Here is a 22,873-nt window from a genome sequence, read left to right as displayed (position 1 = left end):
GTGCGTGTAAATGTACTCACTGACTGCGTTTGTGCTACTACTGCAACACTCCTGTGATAGGCTCCCAGCCACACAGCTGTTGAAAGAACCTAGAGGGAATGTAAGTGACAGAATAAGCTCTGATGGGGGAATTGACAGGAAAAACCAAATACGCTGAAGACAGTTCCTTATGTTAAAATGTGCTGCGTTGGGAGATCCAGAACACCTGAGCATATCCCCAGAGTCTTTCACACCTTTACACCGTTCCCTTCTCTTCCCACTCTTTCTGTAGGACAGATCACCATCCTGCAACTTCTACAGTCATTCTTCCTCCTCTAATATTGTATTACAGTACCCCATGATCATAGTACTCAGGATGAGTCTCTTTGCAGCCTATTTGCCTCGGTTGAGTGGCGTATGTACTATGTGCTCTTGCTCCATGCAGAACGAGAGAGAGAAATTATGAGCCTCTCCTGTCCTTTCCTCAGAGACAAACAAATGGTAGACGGTCTATCAACCCTAATACTATACACACATACAATCAATTGCACATGACATACAAAACCTAACTATATCCCTATGGAGGTGCAGTGGCTGTATTGATTACCCGATAAGACTGACAATCATATGTAAACTGAGGCAGATAATTCACTGCACACCATCTCAGTTCAGAGTGTAGAGGGATGAGTGTCCTATAGGTGAATCAGGGTTAAGACTTTGCTCTATCTGTTGGTATCCCAGGCTGATTCTAGCCTGGTTCCAGTCTAGACTACTTCCAGAGGCATGACAACCGAGTTGGCTAAAGCACTTAGAGGTCTGGAAGTAGGCTAAACTGATTAATGCAAAGATCTCTGTATGGTGTCTCCTCATTAGGGTCTATGTCCCTCTCCCCTCCACTGAGCAGTGGCTGGAGCACAGCATGTCACTGTGGGCACATAGAGATCAGGCTTAATTGGCAACAAGGCAATCAACAGCTCTGGATTAATATGGATCAGTGTTGCTCTGCATCTTTCTGTTGAGGCCGTGGTGCGTGGTGGTGGTGAGTGGTACGTGGTGGTGGTGCATGGTGGTGGTGGTGCGTGGTGACTCATGCATGTGTGTGTGTCAACACCAGCAGGTGCATATATTATTGCAACAGAGGCATCTCCCTCATATTAAACTAATAGTGAGATAAGGGTCTGAGATAGAGGAAATTAATATTCCTGTGTTATCACCTCCTAATGGTAAAAACCCCAACACTGTGGGTTCATTGGGAAATCACTGTCTGCTGCCCTCTGACCTCCACAAGGAATAAACCATTTTAGTCTATTGAAAGACCAAATTTCAGAGAAAACAAGCACTCATTAAGATCAGGTGAAGCGAAATAGTGTGCGTGGCCAACTCACCTGAACACACTTAACAAGATAGAGGATAGAGAGAGTTTTGTTGATGTTGAGAACGGAATGTATATGTTTGTAAATAACAATCTTAGAACGTTCTCTGAATGTTAAAGTTTTAATGGAAAGTTTTCTTCATGTTCTGAGAATGGAATGTATGTTTTCTTTCTTCTTTATTACTTTCCCCTAACCATTCTAGCCGCATTGGAGTAAACTAATGGACAACAATACTTAGACTTCTACTTCCAGCTTATACATACTATATACATTTTACATGAGTTATCTTTTTTTAGGTCCACCATTCAGCTACCCATGTATTGTATTTCTACTTGCCATATATTTTTCAAATGTGCTGAACCTTTCTTTTCTGATAGTTTCTACAGATGTATCACTAGCCACTTTAACTATGCCACTTTGTTTACTTTGTCTACATACTCATCTCATATGTATATACTGTACTCGATACCATCTACTGTATGCTGCTCTGTACCATCACTCATTCATATATCCTTATGTACATATTCTTTATCCCCTTACACTGTGTATAAGACAGTAGTTTTGGAATTGTTAGTTAGATTACTTGTTGGTTATCACTGCATTGTCGGAACTAGAAGCACAAGCATTTCGCTACACTCGCATTAACATCTGCTAACCATGTGTATGTGACAAATACATTTTGATTTGATTTGATTTGATTTATTTAGAATTCTTTCTTTCTGTTTTTTGAGGGAGAGAAACCAAAAGCCCACCGTGTCTGGTAACAGGGTTGCAGCTGGCTTCTCTCTGAAACCACAAATCCATCTGTAGGTGACGCCACACAATTACCAGGTGGATAGTAGGCCTCTTGAAGCGATAGAGGAAATCAACAAGATCCACAAGTATTCTTTCACAATAACTAGTCTTACTGTATGTTATCTGCAGTTTTGAGCTGCACTGTCCCACTCCATGGTGGATAACACCCACTCTTCGTTTATGTAATGCTTCTACACCTGCATTGCCTTCTGTTTGGGGTTTTAGGCTGGGTTTCTGTACAGCACTTTGAGATATCAGCTGATGTACGAAGGGCTATATAAATACATTTGATTTGATTTGATTTAATGGGCTTCAAGGCACAAGTATCCAATTTTTCGAAAATTGTCAGTCCACATGTCAAGTGTAATTGCACATTCTATTTACCCAAGCTCTCTCAACTACAGGACCACCCACCAGCTATGTTTTTGTTGTTGCCTGATGCAGGACTCTAGTGCCAGAGGAGAGAGACTCTCGGACTGAAACATTCACATCTTAATTTATTTACAAAAGGATAGTCTAATAGGTGTGAAAAATCCCCCAATTTGTACCACAGTTTAGACTACTGGTAGATCAGCGTTCTAACTCCCACTTGTGACAGTGTTGCACAACGAAAGAATGGCGTAATTTACCACTATCTACAACAACCTGCTGCAGCATGAGCTCAAAACTTTAAATTGAGAAACCACTGTATATTATCCCTAACATCAGTACCCCGTAGCAAGGGATGTGGGATGCATACATGCACACACCCTACCCCCACAAACACCTCTACCCCTCTCTCTCTCACACACACACACAGGTCCCCCATTGACCCTTCTTCCCAGGTACCTCTGTGCAGTCAGATTTGACTTGTCACTTAAAACTGTCACAAATTTGTACTGATGCACAATTGAAAGCATCCTGTCGGGTTGTATCACCACCTGGTATGGCAACTGCACTGCCTGCAACAGCAAGGCTCTCCAGAGGATGGTGCGGTCTGCCCAACGCATTACCGGGGCCAAACTACAGCTTCTATCTCAAGGCCATCAGACTGTTAAACAGCCATCACTAGCACATTAGAGGCTGCTGCCTATAGGCATAGAGTAGGAATCCCTGGCCACTTTAAGGAATGGAACACTAGTCAGTTTAAAAATGTTTACATATCTGGCATTACTGTTTTCTATACTATTCTAATGTATCTTATTCAGTTACGCTCTGACAATACTTGTCCATATCTAAACGTCCTCTCACTGTCAACTGAGTTTACTTTCAGCAAACTTAACGTGTAAATATGTGTATGAACATAACAAGACTCAACAACGGAGACAAACTGAACAAGATCCACAGACATGTGACTAACAGAAATGGAATAATGTGTCCCTGAACAAAGCGAGGGGTCAAAATCAAAAGTAACAGTCAGTATCTGGTGTGACTACCAGCTGCATTAAGTAAGACAGTGTATCGCCTCCTCATGGACTGCACCAGATTTGCCAGTTCTTGCTGTGAGATGTTACCCCACTCTTCCACCAAGGCACCTGCAAGTTCCCGGACATTTCTGGGGGGGAATGGTCCTAGCCCTCACCCTCTGATCCAACAGGTCCCAGATGTGCTCAATGGGATTGAGATCCGGGCTCTTCACTGGCAGAACACTGACATTCCTGTCTTGCAGGAAATCATGCACAGAACGAGCAGTATGGCTAGTGGCTTTGTCATGCTGGAGGGTCATGTCAGGATGAGCCTGCATGAAGGGTACCACATGAGGGAGGAAGATATCTTCCCTGTAACGCACAGCGTTGAGATTGCCTGCAATGACAACAAGCTCAGTCCAATGATGCTTTGACACACCGCCCCAGACCATGGTGAACCCTCCACCTCAAAAATCAATCCCGCTCCAGAGTACCACCCTCGGTGAGACAAAACCGCGACTTGTCAGTGAAGAGCACTTTTTGGCAGTCCTGTCTGGTCCAGCGACGGTGGGTTTGTGCCCATAGGCAACGTTGTTGCCGGTGATGTCTGGTGAGGACCTGCCTTACAACAGGCCTACAAGCCCTCAGTCCAGCCGCTCTCAGCCTCTTGTGGAGAGTCCGAGCACTGATGGAATTATTGTGCATTCCTGGTGTACCTCGGGCAGTTGTTGTTGCCATCCTGTACCTGTCCCGCCACTGCAAGGACGATCAGCTGTCCGTCCTGTCTCCCTGTAGCGCTGTCTTCAGCGTCTCACAGTACGTACATTGCAATTTATTGCCCTGGCCACATCTGCAGTCCTCATGCCTCCTTGCAGCATGTCTAAGGCACGTTCCTGCAGATGAGCAGGGACCCTGGGCATCTTTCTTTTGGTGTTTTTCAGAGTCAGTAGAAATGCCTCTTTAGTGTCCTAAGTTTTCATAACTGAGACCTTAATTGTTTAAGCCCTTTACAATGAAGATCTGTGAAGTTATTTAGATTTTTACCAATTATCTTTGAAACACAGGGTCCTGAAAAAGAGACGTTTCTTTTTTTTGCTGCATTTATATAGTCTTAATTCATTCCTACTTAGATGTGTGTATTTGGTATATTTTTATTTGACCTTTATTTAACTAGGCAAGTCAGTTAAGAACAAATTCTTATTTTCAATGACAGCCTAGGAACTGTGGGTTAACTACCTGTTCAGGGTCAGAACGACAAATTTGTACCTTGTCAGCTCGGGGATTTGAACTTGCAACCTTTCGGTTACTAGTCCAACACTCTAACCACTAGGCTACCCTGCTGTGTAATTTGTTAGATATTACTTGTTAGATATTAGTGCACTGTTGGAGCTAGAAGCACAAGCATTTCGCTACACCCGCAATAACATCTGCTAATCACGTCTATGTGACCAATAAAATTTTATTTGATTATTATGTGACGCCAGGGCCACAATAATTTTCCCCCTCCCTGATAAGTCGTCAAGGTTCTCATAAGTAGCTTTGAAAAAAATCCTTGTATATTATGCTCTCCCATCCAGAGGCTTTGGCTTTGTTGGGCCAACCCTGCCAGGCAGGCTTAGACTCTTGAGGGGGCGGTACTGCTTTAGTGGGTTTCTGACCACGTTAATCTTTCTATCTTGCCCGTGTAGACTACTTGCGGGTAAGGACTTCTTGTTAGTGGATGGGTCGCTCAGATGGGTGTCTAGGGCAGGTAGGGTTGGGCACCATTCCATCATGATAGGACAAAATAAATTACATTTTTATTTGTAATTTATTTTTAAATGTATATCCTATGTCTGAGCAAAAGTGGAGACTCTGATCTTGTTGAGAACGGGGAAAGTTAGACCAAGGTTCTTAGCGCTTGGTCACAACTCCTGCTCGCAGACACACATGGGTTCTGACATTTGCAACCACTTTCTTTGCTCACTCACTTTCAACTCCTCACACTTTTCCAATCACAAACACTCAGGCACCCCATTTTTCAACACACCCGCACATTTACATAACCTCTAGGCTATCTGCAGTATGTGGGGTAAGAGAGCTGGGCCAGTAACTGAAAGGTCGCTGGTTTGAATCCCTGAGCTGGCAAGGAAATAACTGCTATTCTGCCCTTGAGCAAGGCAGTTAACCCCCTATGGCGTCAATTAAGGCAGCCCCTGCAGTTCTCTGATTCAGAGGGGTGGGTTAAATGCAGAAGACACATTTTAGATGAATTCAATTGTACAACTGACTAGGTATCCCCCTTCTTTGTCCTCAGTTTTGTTTGTATTACCACCTCATTTTGGGCTTTTGAGTACTTTTTTGACTAGACATTCTTCTGATGCTGTCTTTTATCTATTCATAAATAAAATAAAATAATTTTACAACAACATTCACGACCTCGAGGAGTAAAGCATATTTGTAGTTTATGTCTTTAACAATTGTTGTATTATTTTATTTTCTCGTTTTTTATATGGGAACCTTGTATTTTTAGAATAGCCATGGAGTAGTCTTGGCGTCTCGGAACAGTTGGTTATCAATGTACAGCTTATCGACTACGAGAGCTACACATTTCCCTTTGACCAGTACTTTGCGCCGTTCTGTGATTTCCTTTGGGAACTGATCGTTCATGCCTATTGTCACGATGGCGACTCTTTTGCCCAAAACTTTAACCATTAGTTTGTCCTTAAGGTATACAAATTTGGCAACAATTGGGCGCTCGTATCGATGTACAAGTTGTAGTTGGATTTTGTCGACAGTATTGCCTGGGATCTGTAGAGCTTTAAAAGGGAATCTGGATTTTCACCTCATTCTCTTTAATTATGGTAGCACCAGATTTTCTTGCATAGATCTAGTCTGTATATGAAGTAAGGGTTCTCTTAGAAAGATGTTCTCTTTTCTTTGTTCATTAATGTCAGTTTAGATAGTATTGACAGTACCTTTGAGCTTCTTTCTCCAGTGTCGCGGCTCTCTCATTACTCACCTCAAGGCTCGCCTTCATCTCATGTATATCCGTGTTGACTAGTTCAAGTAGGCCTACGCTCAATTAGTCATTTACTGATTTTAGCCGATCGATTTCCACGCTTACTGTAGAGGGTGGTGAAAAGTATAGGTCATCTCCGACATGTTTTGGCGTTGACTGCATTGGTAGTATTTGTCAATAAACTTCTCTAGCCTTGTTGTTTTGAGTTGTTATCCAGCTTGGATATTATTGCTACTATTTAGTTGGTTTTGGGGACATCGTATCCTACGTTTTTTCATTCAGCACTGCCATCTTCCGTTTGCCATTAATGTTTTCAAATAACCTTCTCTGAACGTTACAAAAGTTATCTTAACGCTCTCGTAAACATTTTGAAAACACGTTATGCTGAAGTACTGAAATTTCCACAGAAGAACATTGGTTCTTAATATTCTTGGGACAATTTGAAAACATGAATTTAAATAGAACCATGAGGAAACATTATGCTGAAGTTCTTCCCACAGAAGAACATTGTTTGTCAACATTCTCTGAAATATTTGAGAACATTCCCAATGTTAAACCAGTTGGAGAATGATCCTAAAACAATACCAAAATTGAAATTAAATGTAACCATGTTTGAACTTTTAGGAAACGTTCTGATAAAGCAATGAAATACATACCAAGAAAATTACGTTTTTTGTCAAGTTCCTTAAATGCGCTGAGAATGATCCAAAGCCAAGCAACTATCCTGCATCATTCCCAGAAGGTTGTATGCAAAATAACCATTGGACAACCACACTCTCACCAAGCTCTAAGAAACATTTGGTTCTCAGAATGTTATGTGCTAGCTGGGGAGTCTTCTCCTCCTTTCCAGTCTATTTCTTCGCTTTATGTTATCAACATGCTCACAGTAGGGCTGTTCAACATGGGTTTGGGACGGGATGCTCACAGTAGGGCTGTTCAACATGGGTTTGGGACGGGATGCTCACAGTAGGGCTGTTCAACATGGGTTTGGGGCGGGATGCTCACAGTAGGGCTGTTCAACATGGGTTTGGGACGGGATGCTCACAGTAGGGCTGTTCAACATGGGTTTGGGGCGGGATGCTCACAGTAGGGCTGTTCAACATGGGTTTGGGGCGGGATGCTCACAGTAGGGCTGTTCAACATGGGTTTGGGGCGGGATGCTCACAGTAGGGCTGTTCAACATGGGTTTGGGACGGGATGCTCACAGTAGGGCTGTTCAACATGGGTTTGGGGCGGGACTGTATGAGCCTTTGAGAAGTAAACAAAATTGCAAGTATTTCAGAAACATCCCTACACCTTACTTCCTAATCAAAATACACAGTTATCTTTATACAAGTTGCCAACACTACATCACCTTAGAACAGAGACTATTTATATATCTCTTTTGTTTGTTTGTGTGTTTCTCAGTTCCTGTAGCAACTTGTGTGTCAGCCAAAAGTTCCTCAGTTCATCGTTTCACCAACACCTGCCAGCTGCTGGTGTTATCTGAACCACCCACCTGGTTACTGCTAGCTACTGTCAGTCCCCTCCATATCTCATCCTCTAGCAACAATAGAACAAACGCTGCTGTGACAATAGGTGAATTGAGGCCCATTGCCTCCACATAAAACATACCTGGTTGTTTGTGTTTGTAGCCTGAAAACACACAGTACCTGTACTGAATATAAAGGTGCAAATGATTTGTGTTCATACTCCTTCATGCACTGAAAGAGTCAAATTGGATGGAAAAACATAAATGAATAATATATGCCATTTAGCAGTCACTTTTATCCAAAGTGACTTACAGTCAATTGTGCATACATTTTTCATATGGGAAGCCCCAGCATTAATCAAATCCACAATCCTTGGCATTGCGAGCCCTATGCTCAACCAACTGAGCCACACAGTACCACACAGAACCACAAGCACTTTGCCATTCATAAACATGCACTCTAATCAACATAAATGCACTAAATTAGTTTGTACAATATTCTTCTATTGTTGTTTACCATCTCAACAAAGAGAATAATTCTGAGCTAACAAAGACTGAAAATACTCTACTGAAGTTTTTAAAAAAATGATGTACCAAGACCTCCATTGGCACCAACCAACAACCCTCCCCACGGAATAATAGAGGCAGACAAAACTCAGATGTTCTTTTTGTCCTATCTGCCAACAAACAAGCCATACTGATGTAGGATCTTACATTTGAGCCAGTTTGCTATAACAGGAATATAATACTGCAGCAACAGGACATTTGAATTATTATGTAGATTATAATTCATTTACATTTTTGTAGGGGTTGATACATTTTTCATTGGGGTAAATGTAGAAATTAAAGTGGAAATTAAACACTTTAGAAGCCTTTTTAAAACTCAAATAGACTAAACGTTTGCATTTCCTGCTCTACAGGAACATTCTCAGCAACACAAGAGTGATCAAATTAACATCTGTTTGCTCCAGCTCTACATTACACAGACATCTTTACAAACATCTGTACAAACTCCAACTTGAGCTTTTCTCCAGAAGGTAGACTCATCCACCATCACCAAAACGGGGCATGAGCCCACAAAGAGTCAAGAATACTTTCTCTGAACACAAGACGAAGTGCAGAACTCTTGAGAGCGCTTACTTGGGCATGGGAAGGGAAGTCTCATGAATTCAGCTGTCCTCGTGTGTTAGCCTGTGTGAAAATCAAGCCAGCATGCACAGAGTTTGATAACAATAAGAGGCTCCATAAATAAATGAGGACCAGAGCCATTTTCATCTCCGCTGTTCTCATCAGACAAACACCACACCAAAACAAAGCCCCTGTAGTGCATCTCTCCCTCTCTCTCTAGTTCTCTCCTTCTAGCTCTCCCCCAACTGATTAAACAAAAAGAGTAGGAAACCACCAAGAGAAAATAACCAATTCTGTCTTTCCATTTGTCGTTTTATGCATTCTATTTTCAGGTGTGGGACTGTTAAAGTTAGCCATCCACCTAGTCCCTGCACCTCTACATGAGTGGCTTTACTTCTCAAAATGTCTCTCTCTGTCTCTCAGTCTCTCTCTCCATCTCTACCCCTCTCTGCTGTGTAGTGTAAAATGGATGTTCCACAGGAACCAGGTGAGTCTTGGAAGTCAGAGGGGCAGAAGCAGAGTGGGGGTACTGTATCTCTGACAGGTGGATAGGGAACAGATACATATGGGGTTGAAGAAAATGATTGGAGAGTGGAGAGACTTGAAGTCATGATTCTGAAACACAGGCGTAAACACTTGAACAGGTGACCTTGCAGTTCCAGACAGGTTAGTCTGGTAGTCTTCTGACACCTGTCACATGATATATCACTCAACTATCACATAGCCATAGCGATGGCCTGAGAGGGGTCAAGCCCTTCCCTGTGAGTGGGGGTAAACTTCTCCCATGAAACGCCATCATCAATAAGTCATAGTGAGATTAAGAATGCATGCCAGCCCAGCAGGGTATTGAGTTTACATATCAAATCAAACGTTATCTGTCACATGCTTGTATACCACAGGTGTAGACTAACAGTGAAATGCTTACTTACGGGTTCTTTTCCAACAATGCAGAGAGAAAGATAAGCTAGTGCATCTGTCTGAGGCTATTCAGTGGGCCACCAGCACCGTCCGCTGCTCCATTCTGAAAAACTTGAACGCTTCTGTCCTCCTGCAGTCAATCAAGGTCTGAATAGGGCCAATTAAGTCTATTGTCTGAGGACAATGGGCACCAACTGCTCTTTGAATCAAATACCTGCTGTGGACATTATGATAAAGAGGTCAATTCTGATTGGAGCGTATAATATTTATGTTGAAAGATGGGTAGGCCTACAAATCAAGGTGTACCCTTCCCATACAATATAGAGTACTGTACTAAAAACATGTTTGATAACTTCAAAAAAGTGAAGGTACACATAGCCTAAACTCCAGAAATTCAGAAATCCTCACAACTTGGTGTTGATCAGTTGAGCGGAGTTCACTGAAATGACTCATACAAGTGTCCTTTCACTGTGTTGAAATACAATGGTGAAATACACAAGAATAAAACAAGTGCATTGTGTTGTCCTCTTTTAGAATCCAGACAAAATCGATTAAATTATTTATACCTCAGCCTCTACTCCTGTCTGTGATTTATTGTTTTCTCTATCAGAAAGAAAGGAGGACCAAGGCACTTCATTTGTATAGCATGTTCAATGGAACATAACTCTGATACGTTTCGGCTGCATGGCACTCGTCATTGAGTACAAAGACACATGAAGAGTGCCTTGGTCCTCCATTCTTTCTGATGACCAATTCACCCCTTTTACAAAAGCGCATCTTCTATCTACAAATACCTAGTATTGTTTACCCTAGCAGCACTTCCCTTCTTTTTTTCTATATCATACCCATGTTCTCTCATGAGCTACACCTAGAGAACGTTCTGTTTTGCTACAGTGAACACTGTGGTAACCTCCTAAAATACCTTGCCATGGACAAATGGTGAGACTACTGACAATTCATACGTGTAGACTAAGAATCCATCACTGACAATGCCACACAGAAAAGTAATCAGAAACAAAACAAATACAAAAAGACACAAATTAGTCCTTCGCTTTCTTCTTTTGAGTGAGTGTGTGTGTGTGTGCGTGCCTGTGTGTGTGTGTGCGTGCCTGTGCGCATGCGTACATGCGTGCGTGTGTGTGTCAGTGTGTGCCTGCATGCGTGCCTTCCTACCTCCTCTTCAGTTACCATCAGTAAATTGATATCTGACATTGAGCACAAAGGGACAGACTGTGTGTTGTCTATAAGACTGACTGCAGGAGGTCTTTCAGCATGTGTTATTGACAGAAAAGTGAACTCAACCTCAATGCAATAAAGTTCATCTCTATCTTTCCACAGCTGTGCCACCAAGGACCATGCACTGACTGCAAGAACTATAACACAAACATCAACCTCTTATGTGTCACTTCTCAATGACTGAACAACTGAAAAACACTTCCTGAACACACAGAAACATAGATTTAATCATGAGTCTTTTCGGAAACGCATTATTTTCAGAGCAGTTCAAGAAGCAGAAACGCTCAAGGCGACAAGACGAAAGAGAAAGTTTATGTATATTCAACTGTTTGAATGAATTTCCAATTGCAGAACTCAACACCCCAGAGAAAGCCCCTGATACAATTATCTATATTATGATTTAAATATTTTGTTTTACCTTTATTTAACCAGGCAAGTCAATTAAGAACATACTGTTATTTACAATGAAGACCCCCCCCCCCCAAAAAAAAACACAAAAAAACAAGACGAACAACAGACAGAAGACACTGGCAACAGCACAAATACAACAGCAAACTAACAGTGGATGTCTGTGTGTGTGCGTGCAAGCATGTGTGTGGTACGTGTGAAGTAAAACACGTTCAGTTGTGTAAAGTACTTAATAAAAAATACTTTGAAGTGCTAAAGGCACTTCAGTGATCAGTGAGATACACCTGCTGGAGCACGTGCTACGGATGGGTGTTGCCATCGTGACCAGTGAACTGAGATAAGGCGGAGCTTTACCTAGCATGGACTTGTAGATGACCTGGAGCCAGTGGGTCTGGCGACGAATATGTAGCGAGGGCCAGCCGACTAGAGCATACAAGTCGCAGTGGTGGGTGGTATAAGGTGCTTTAGTGACAAAACGGATGGCACTGTGATAGACTGCATCCAGTTTGTTGAGTAGAGTGTTGGAAGCCATTTTGTAGATGACATCGCCGAAGTCGAGGATCGGTAGGATAGTCAGTTTTACTAGGGTAAGCTTGGCGGCGTCAGCGAAGGAGGCTTTGTTGCGGAATAGAAAGCCGACTCTTGATTTGATTTTCGATTGGAGATGTTTGATATGAGTCTGGAAGGAGAGTTTGCAGTCTAGTCAGACACCTAGGTACTTATAGATGTCCACATATTCAAGGTCGGAACCATCCAGGGTGGTGATGCTAGTCGGGCATGCGGGTGCAGGCAGCGATCGGTTGAAAAGCATGCATTTGGTTTTACTAGCGTTTAAGAGCAGTTGGAGGCCACGGAAGGAGTGTTGTATGGCATTGAAGCTCGTTTGGAGGTTAGATAGCAGTGTCCAATGACGGGCCGAAAGTATATAGAATGGTGTCGTCTGCGTAGAGGTGGATCAGGGAATCGCCCGCAGCAAGAGCAACATCATTGATATATACAGAGAAAAGAGTCGGCCCGAGTATTGAACCCTGTGGCACCCCCATAGAGACTGCCAGAGGACCGGACAGCATGCCCTCCGATTTGACACACTGAACTCTGTCTGCAAAGTAATTGGTGAACCAGGCAAGGCAGTCATCCGAAAAACCGAGGCTACTGAGTCTGCCGATAAGAATATGGTGATTGACAGAGTCGAAGGCCTTGGCAAGGTCGATGAAGACGGCTGCACAGTACTGTCTCTTATCGATAGCGGTTATGATATCGTTTAGTACCTTGAGTGTGGCTGAGGTGCACCCGTGACCGGCTCGGAAACCAGATTGCACAGCGGAGAAGGTACGGTGGGATTCGAGATGGTCAGTGACCTGTTTGTTGACTTGGCTTTCGAAGACCTTAGATAGGCAGGGCAGGATGAATATAGGTCTGTAACAGTTTGGGTCCAGGGTGTTTGAAGAGGGGGATGACTGTGGCAGCTTTCCAATCCTTGGGGATCTCAGACGATATGAAAGAGAGGTTGAACAGGCTGGTAATATGAGTTGCGACAATGGCGGCGGATAGTTTCAGAAATAGAGGGTCCAGATTGTCAAGCCCAGCTGATTTGCACGGGTCCAGGTTTTGCAGCTCTTTCAGAACATCTGCTATCTGGATTTGGGTAAAGGAGAACCTGGAGAGGCTTGGGCGAGGAGCTGCGGGGGGGGCGGAGCTGTTGGCCGAGGTTGGGGTAGCCAGGCGGAAGGCATGGCCAGCCGTTGAGAAATGCTTATTGAAGTTTTCGATAATCATGGATTTATTGGTGGTGACAGTGTTTCCTAGCCTCAGTGCAGTGGGCAGCTGGGAGGAGGTGCTCTTGTTCTCCATGGATATCACATGGTGTCCCAAAACTTTTTGGAGTTGGAGCTACAGGATGCAAACTTCTGCTTGAAGTAGCTGTTAAATAAAGTCTACCTGTGTGCACTCTAAATATGTGACTTCTGAAGGTAATTGGTTGCACCAGATCTTATTTAGGGGCTTCATTGCAAAGGGGGTGAATACATATGCACACACCACTTTTCTTTTTTTTCTATTTTTCATTTCACTTCACCAATTTGGACTATTTTGTGTATGTCCATTACATAAAATCCAAATAAAAATCCATTTACATTACAGGTTGTAATGCAACAAAATAGGTTAAAATGCCAAGGGGGATGAACACTTTTGCAAGGTATTCTATCAAAAGAACATCCCTATTCATCCCTACTACCTCTGATCTGGCAGACTCACTACACTTTATGTCTGAGTGTTGGCGTGTGACCCTGGCTATCCGTCAATAAAAACAAAACAAGAAAATGGTGCCTTCAGGTTTGCTTAATATAAGGAATATATGATTTTTACTTTGATACTTAAGTATATTTTAGCAATTACATTTACTTTTTGATTTACTTTTTGATAATTATATTTAAAACCAAATACTTTTAATCAAGTAGTATTTTACTGGGTGACTTTCATTTTTACTTGAGTCATTTTCTATCAAGGTACTTTTTCCACCACTGAACATGATTTCTTACATAAGGCAATGCAAACCAATAACATTGGGTGACAATTAGAAACAACTACATGCCCAAACAACCTGTTCATCTATTTGTCCCTTGAACTTTGAACACCAGGTTCTAGAGTTTTGGGTTGGCTTGGAGGGAATTCTGTGGGCTGAATAATGAAATTACCTTTATCTGTGCTCTGTAAACATTTTTGGGACTGTTAGCATAACCCAAGATTGAGATCTGAACTTGAACGTGTTTTGAGCTAGAACAGAGGATAGACAAAATGGCAGTTTTCCTAAAATGGCCTTATAAATAAGAATCTAACAGTGCTTGAGCCTGCGTGTTGCTAGTAATGTCCACCAGAGAGCACTATAGAGATCACAATGGAGAGTTAGACATCTCTGATTGGTGACAAAATGAAGGGCTGTAAGATACAGAGTCAAGAGCCTTCAGTGTAGAATTTGAAACAAATTCCCAGATATTTGGACGTTTTGACTTTCTCTATTGAATGTCCTTCCAAGGTAATTACATGGTTTTCAGAGTGTTTAGTATTGGAAAATAGAGGAATTCTGAACAAGATTAAATCATACAAATTCTGTTAAACGACGTTAAAAGCTGTTTGATTCTTTTCAAAAAGTTGAAGTCAAATTGCTGCCAGCTGAATAGAGAACAGTGTCATCTACATGAAAATAATCTGTCTCAATAGTCTCCCATAGAGAATAAATAGAAGGGGACCTAAAATGTATCCTTGAGGCACACCCGAGCACAACTCTACAATGTCCGACATACAACCACCTGCCTTAACACACTGGGTTCAATATGACAGGTAGTTCACAAACCACTCTAGAGCATGAACAGTAATCTGAATACACTCCAATCTCTGCACCAAGAGAGTACCGACCACAGTGTCAAACGCCTTTGGCAAGTCTATGAATACAGATATAAAATGTAGTTTCTTATCCAAAGCATAGTGAATATCATTCAAAAACTTCAAAGTTGATGTGACAGTTTTGCGGCTAAACCTGAAATCTGATTGCATACCACTCACAATATTATTTTCCTGAAGCTAGACCTTAAGCTGCTTATTGACTAGGGACTTCAATACCTTTGCCAGAACAGACTATTTAGATATGGGCCAATAGTTATTCAATAGTGTGGGATCGCCTCCTTTTAAATTGAGGTAGGACAAATGCTGATTTCCACAACTTAGTGATGTAATTACATTCTAGGGTGAGGTTAAAGATGTATGTTAAGGGGGGCAACGTTTACTCAGAGGTAACTATGTGATACACAGCTTGGCTGTTTGGGCATAACTGAAAGTGTATTTGCTGGATGAACTTTCTAAAAGCTTATTGCTATGTAGACAGAGAGGAATCTACCATGCTCTCTATGGAATGTATAATAATCAAGATCAATAAATTAATCCTCTGGGTAATTCATCTTTGCAAATGTGTAGGACGCAACACACCTCTCAATGAGCGTTGGGGGATAAAGATGTTATAAGGCCTTGATGTACTTGAGAAGAGGTAACAATGAACACGTTTTGGAGGGCACACGCACATTATAGTCTTATCAGATAATAAAAGGTAAAGCTTTAGAAAGAGAAATCTTGCGGCTTAAAAGTGAGGCCACTGGTAACACCACTGAGCGCCACTGGTAACACCACTGAGCGCCACTGATAACACCACTGAGCGCCACTGATAACACCACTGAGCGCCACTGGTAACACCACTGAGTGCCACTGGTAACAGCACTGAGTGCCACTGGTAACAGCGCTGAGTGCCACTGGTAACAGCACTGAGTGCCACTGGTAACAGCACTGAGTGCCACTGGTAACAGCACTGAGTGCCACTGGTAACAGCACTGAGTGCCACTGGTAACAGCACTGAGTGCCACTGGTAACAGCACTGAGTGCCACTGGTAACAGCACTGAGTGCCACTGATAACACCACTGAGTACCACTGATAACACCAGAATGTCGTCTCAAGAACTTCAACTGGACTAAAAGGTAGTTTAAATCATCTAAAGAGTCAGACAGGGTCAGTGAATTGTAAAGAATAAGGAGAATACTGACATTTGGGCTTTTCTTCGGAGCTACACTAGGCTACACTACGCCAAACATTAGGAACATCTTCCTAATATTGAGTTGCACCACCCCTTTTGCCCTCAGAACAGACTCAATTTGTCAGGGCATGGACTCTAAAAGGTGTCGAAAGTGTTCCTCAGAGATCATGGCCCATGTTGACTCCAATGCTTCCCACAGTTGTGCCAAGTTGGCTGGATGTCCTTTGGGTGGTGGACCATTCTTGATACACACAGGAAACTGTTGAGCATGAAAAAAAACAGCAGAGCTGCAGTTCTTGACACAAACCGGTACATGTGACACCTACTAACATACCCTGTTCAAAAGCACTTAAATATTATCTTGCCCATTCACCCTCTGAATGGCACGCATACACAATCCATGTCTCAACTGTCTCATGGAATAAAAATATTTCTTAAACCTGTCTCCTACCCTTCAGCCACACTGATTGAAGTGGATTTAACAAGAGACATCAATTAAGGGATCATAGCTTTCACCTGTATTCACCTGGTCAGTCTATGTCATGGAAAGAGCAGGTATTCTAAATGTTTTGTTTACTCAGTGTACGCATCAATTTGTTGTTTGGTCTTTTTGGAGCAGATCTTTAATTGTTTGGGACCGAACATGAATACATCTTTTATCTACTACACATTTTAACGTGATTGAAAATCTAACATGACAATAATGACCTTTGTGAAGAGAAAGATGAGTGACTCTTCAAAGTGTACTGGAAACGTTAAATCTGGAATCCACATTAGAGGAAACAAACAGTACTGCGGTTGGCCCCAGTACATCTGTTATTGTTTTGTTTATGAAACGGGAGGAGCATTCAAAAATGTGTAAAAAAAGACATTCAGCTGTTCTATTCCGCATGCAATGATGTGCAACGATTTCAATGGAACAAATAATATTGTTTGAATGTAACGTCGTTCTTCGTTTGTAGAAAGAGAGTCGGACCGAAATGCAGCGTGGTGGTTACTCATGTCTTTAATGAAGGAAAAAAAGCGATACATGAAATAACTATACAAATACGAAAACAACAAACGGAACGTGAAACTTATTACAGCCTGTCTGGTGAAACTACACAGAGACAGGAACAATCACCCACGAAATACACAGCGAAACCCAGGCTACCTAAATACGGTTCCCAATCAGAGACAACGAGAATCACCTGACTCTGATTGAGAACCGCCTCAGGCAGCCAAGCCTATGCAACACCCCTACTCAGCCGTAATCCCAATAATACAAAAACCACAATACGAACCACAACATATAAACCCATGTCACACCCTGGACTGACCAAACATATAACGAAAACACAAAATACAATGACCAAGGCGTAACATTGAAGTAATTTCTTTGTTGAAATATCGCAAACGGACGTGGCAGTTTCACCATTACTGACTCCAGCTTCAAGGGGAGGCAGCAGCGCTACATTGTATCTTCAGGGATAACTTTACCTCGCTAACTTCATATACTATTATTTTTCAAATGAAAGCCCCTGTGAAAACTGTCAGACAAGACTGCATTCTTCCCAACATCAAAACAGATTGATATATGGCAGGAAGTTGATCATCAAAAGCTTAGGAGTGTATGGGACAGAACTTGAGGGTACAATTAATGAACAGTAAACCTGAGGAGTGGTTCTGAGCCACTTTAGGGCAACATAAGGGCTCAGCTGGATTATAATCAGGTTCTAAAAAGGACACCTTACAATAAATCATTATTTTGTTAGGTTACAAGCTTAGTCTAAAATGGATGAAATTGTTTTTCCTCCCTCATCAATCTACACAATACCCCATAATGACAAACAAAAACAGGGTTGTCAATTTTTTTCTCTCTAATTTATTACAAATAAAAAAATGAAATATCACATTTACATAAGTTTTCAGACACTTTACTTACTTTGTTGAAGCACCTTTGGCAGCGATTACAGCCTAGAGTCTTCTTCGGTATGATGCTACAAGCTTGGCACACATGTATTTGGAGAGTTTCTCCCATTCTTCTTTTCAGATACTCTCAAGCTCTGACAGGTTGGATGGGGAGCGTTGCTGCACAGCTATTTTCAGATCTCTCCAGAGATGTTCGATCGGGTTCAAGTCTGGGCTTTGGCTGGGCCACTCAAGGACATGGTTTCCTCCAGACGTGATGCTTGGCATTCAGGCCAAGAGTTCAATATTGAATTCATCAGACCAGATAATCTTGTTTCTCATGGTCTGAGAGTCATTTAGGTGACTTTTGGAAAACTCCAAGTGGGCTGTCATGTGCCTTTTACTGAGGAGTGGCTTCCGTCTGGCCACTCTACCATAAAGGCCTGATTGGTAGAATGCTGCAGAGATGTTTGTCCCTCTGGAAGGTTCTCCCATCTCCACAGAGGTACTCTGGAGCTCTGTCAGAGTGACCATCGTGTTCTTGGTCACCTCCCTGACCAAGGCCCTCCTCCACCGATTGCTCAGTTTGGCCGGGCAGTCAGCTCTAGCAAGAGTCTTGGTGGTTCCAAACTTCTTCCATTTAAGAATGATGGGGGCCACTGTGTTTCTAAATACCTGTTTTTGCTTTGTCATTATGGGATATTGTGTTTAGATTGATGGTGATTGATGTATTTTTTTATCCATTTTAGAATAAGGCTGTAACATAACAAAATGTGGGAAAAGTCAATGAGTCTGAAGACTTTCCGAATGCACTGTATTGAGAAGGTTATCCTTGCCCAGCCACCTGCACAGGCCAACAGATAGAAGGCACAGACAGGCAGCTATCATATTTTGGCTAAAGGTTAGCTAACTTCACCATAGAAGTCTGGCATAGACCAGGACAATATCATATTGTAAGAATGATTTCTGCGACACAACACAATAATTACCAATATTTCCATCCAAAAACAAGAGAGGGAGTTGTTTGAAGACAAGGTAGCATGGTTTCAGAGGAGAGTGAGTGGGAGGTATAAATACGCTCTATGCCTCTGCATCTGCAAAGGTACGATGAGATGAGAATAGCAACTGTATGTTTGGCAGTAGAAAGGGCTAAGACACTGCACACACACATTTATCTCTGTGTGTGTGTGTGTCATTCTCTGATATGATTTCAGAAACAAAAATGCACCTAGCACCAGTGTTAACTAGCTAGCTACTATTTAGGATTCATGGGAATATTGGCGGTTAGCTGTGCAGCACAGAGCTGATATGGCTAGCCAGTGAAGAATTGAGATGTGTCTCTAGTCTAGCACCCTTACCCCATCCACTGCCTTTTAATGATTCAAATGTACAGTACCATCCAGATTTCAGACCTTACAGAGTTTGAAGAAGTTACGAGAGAAAGAACAGAAAAGGACAGCAATGTTATCTAGCTGAACAAAGAGACATCTATGGAGTTCAATAAACAAAGAGCTGCAGACAGTTTTAGAATGGGTGGCAAGTAATAAGCTAGTCCTAAATATAATCAACAGCGAAAAGCATTGTATTTGGGACAAATCATTTGCTAACCCTGAAACCTCAAGTAAATCTTGTAATGAATAATCTGGCAATCGAGCAGCTAGAGTAGACTAAACTGCTTGGTGTAACCCTAGATTGTAAACTGACATGGTCAAAACATATTGATGCAAAGGAAGCTAAGATGGGGAGAGGTCTTTCTGTGATAAAGCACTGCTCTGAAGTCCTACAGGCCCTTGTTTGATCACACTTGGACTACTACCCAGTTATATGGTCAAGTGCCACTAAGGACATGGGTAAATTACAGTTGTCCCAGAACAGAGCAGCACCGCTGGCCTTTAATACTGGCTCAAAGTAGAGATTGACTGCATCACTACTTGTCTTTGTGAGAGGTATTGACATGTTGAATGCACCGAACTGTCTGTTCAAACAGCTAACACACAGCTCAGACACCCATACATACCCCACAAGACATGCCACAAGCGGTCTCTTCACAGTTCCTATATCCAGAACAGATGCTGGAAAACGCATGCAGCCGTACTACATACAGCCATGATCACATGGAACTCTCTTCCACATCAAGTAACTCAAGTGAGCAGTAAAATCAAATTTAAAAAAACATAAAACCTCACGGTAGAACACGGATACATGCACATATACACACACACGCACGCTCTCCACACACACAGCAATATTGTAGTATTGTAGTGTTGTAGTTTAATATAGTAATAATGTTTTGTATGATGTATTGTTTTATTTATTATGTAGGCTGTTGTGTTTTGATGTAATTGTTTTAATCCTGCCTTGGCAGCAGCTAATGAGGATCCTAATAAATACTAAATAGCCTATTATTTATTTGTAAGGTCTAATCCTTTTTAAGCTTGCTGAATATTCCAGTTGAGAATGCAAATAGCCAGCAAGCCTGGAGTATTCATTAGAACAGGAGAAAACTAGCACCCTGACAACAGACTTTGACCTTTCTCTTGAGTCTTGATAACCGGAATGTTCAGCGAGTGTTGGGCACAACCGCTGAAGAGATAGATACAGTACATCTGGAGACTCCCCACACTGGCTGATCTTTGAAGGATCCAGCACAAAGACTATTGGCAAGATGTTCCTTTGACTTCCAATTTGCATTCCGGCAACTACAGAGAAAGCGTTTGTGTCAAACACTTATTTAGTTCAGGTATTATGTCACCTCTGGTTAAGTCTACGATACAGAAACTCACAAGAATATTGAAAATAAGTTCAATTAAACACTATCTGATGGGAAATTGGAGACGTATGTACTGTAGACTAATCTCCAGGCAGACAGACAGAATTTCATCCCTTCATCAATCAAACACCCATACTGAAATGTGATTGTGTTAATGAGATTTTCTGCTGAACCTACTCAGCACACGTGTGGCCATCCAGGAACATCAGCGCCGACACATTACGGAAATATCCGTTCAAAACTACCCAGAGGTCTTGTCTTAAAACCTAAATCAGAATCACTGCTAGCTAGCCAGAGCCGTCTGCACGGTCTTCACCTGAACAAATAGGCAAAATCACAGGCTTCGTCATGCACTTGAGGGGGTGTTGCTTACTAGTGCATATGCGTCACACACATTTCTTTTCTAGCAGCCCAGGTGGGAAAATGGAAGAAACAAATAAATGTATATTGCATTGCCATCTACAAGGGCTGTATATTACATTTTAATTAGAAGAATTTAACCAAATTTAACTTGCAAGACGGTCTTTAAGGTCACAGAGAGCGATTGCCATGGGTCTTGAAGCATTTTCACACTGATATCCTGTTGTCTATAAGCAACAAATCAAGGATGGTTCTTTATTGATCTTGACAAGTATACAGGATGCTCACTCATATTTTTGACATTAAAAACCCATCAACTATTCAAACAGAAGTTCCAAAGTTATACACAATGACTCCGCCATGAGCCACGGCCCTTACTCACCCACCACCAACAGAAACCCTCAAGTTATACATAAATATCTCATTTGTCTACAATGGTCCATGCAAATGTTAACTGATGAGGATGTTGCATGTCTTAAAAGTGAACATTGACATCAATGACCAGCAACATATTAACATCAGGTTGGGTAAGATTGTGTTTCTTTTTTGCCCTTTTTTTTTTTACAGAAATGAGAAAAGCTTCAGTAATTATTCTCATGGCATTGTATACAACTCAACATGCAGACTACTGTGAGAAAAGAGAAAAACATGTATGCACTCACTACTGCAAGTTGCTGTGGATAAGAGAATCTGCTAAATGACTCAAATGTGAACTGTAAAGACAGAAGCTCCCGATGTCTGCATGACAAGATATTCGCTATTGTTAGGTGAAATAAATACATCTATTAAGCTATAAAATGTCTGTCAGTGAGCAGAGAAAAGGATCAGACCCAGCCCTCACTGTCAGAAAACATCTGTAGATTATCCTGACCATGTCTTGAATAAACGGTGCAGTTTCTTAAAATGTATTTTAAATAGTTTATTAACATATTTGTCTACGATTTATGAATAACCAATACACTAGTAAAACATTCCATACCTGCTCTTCTTGCTTTTGAGTCGCATTTGGCTCCTTGGGAGTAGTCATGATAACTAACTACACAGCGTAGAGATCACAGCTGTCAAGTCCTGAACAGACAGTCCTGAACAGACAGGTGCGGAGTGCTGCGAACCGTACCGTGCTTTACATTTCAATGCAGAGAGAGAGCGAGAGAGAGAAGAGAGGGAGAGAGAGAGAGAGAGAGCGAGAAGAGAGGGAGAGAAAAGAGAGAGAGAAGAGAGAGAGAGAGAGAGAGAGAGAGAGAGAGAGAGAGAGAAAAGAGAGAGAGAGAGAGCGCTCAACTTCACACCAATCCCCGAGATGTCACACGGACGGACGCCTTTTCTTGTTTTGACAAGGACTATAATTTGGTAAAGCAATCATCGCTGCAGCTGACTGCATATGGCACTGGCAGTTGCTTCAGCACAGAGAAAGTGACATTTGGTGGGTGGTCGAGCAATTCAGCTTTCTCCATTATTATTGTTATTATTATCCCCATCATCATCACATCTGATGTTCAACCAGTTCTCTGACCACTTCTGCACCAGTGTTGCTGCAGATGACTGTTGAAACTTGACCCCAAAAAGTGTAATAAAAATGCATTTT

General features: G+C 42.0%; 1 protein-coding gene across 4 annotated transcripts in view; it reads right to left on the bottom strand.

Moving 5' to 3' along the window:
* The window catches only part of LOC118402529 (dipeptidyl aminopeptidase-like protein 6), a 163,806-nt gene that overhangs the window by 43,676 nt on the left and 97,257 nt on the right, over positions 1 to 22,873 (bottom strand). Inside the window, exon 1 of one of the 4 annotated variants that reach the window (XM_052476902.1) lies at positions 22,268 to 22,431. The exons of 2 other annotated variants lie outside the window; for them this stretch is intronic. In XM_052476902.1, coding sequence (XP_052332862.1) covers positions 22,268 to 22,315 — 48 coding nt within the window. In that variant the 5' untranslated portion in view covers positions 22,316 to 22,431. Of the gene's footprint in view, positions 1 to 6,533; positions 6,760 to 22,267; positions 22,432 to 22,873 lie in introns of those variants that run through there. One more of the 4 variants, XM_052476903.1, reaches the window with a different exon arrangement.

The sequence above is a fragment of the Oncorhynchus keta genome, chromosome 23 (genome assembly GCF_023373465.1).
Source record: "Oncorhynchus keta strain PuntledgeMale-10-30-2019 chromosome 23, Oket_V2, whole genome shotgun sequence".
Lineage (NCBI taxonomy): Eukaryota > Metazoa > Chordata > Actinopteri > Salmoniformes > Salmonidae > Oncorhynchus > Oncorhynchus keta.
The sequence above is the reverse complement of the archived record's forward strand: the minus strand, read 5'-3'. Positions and strand labels throughout refer to the sequence as shown.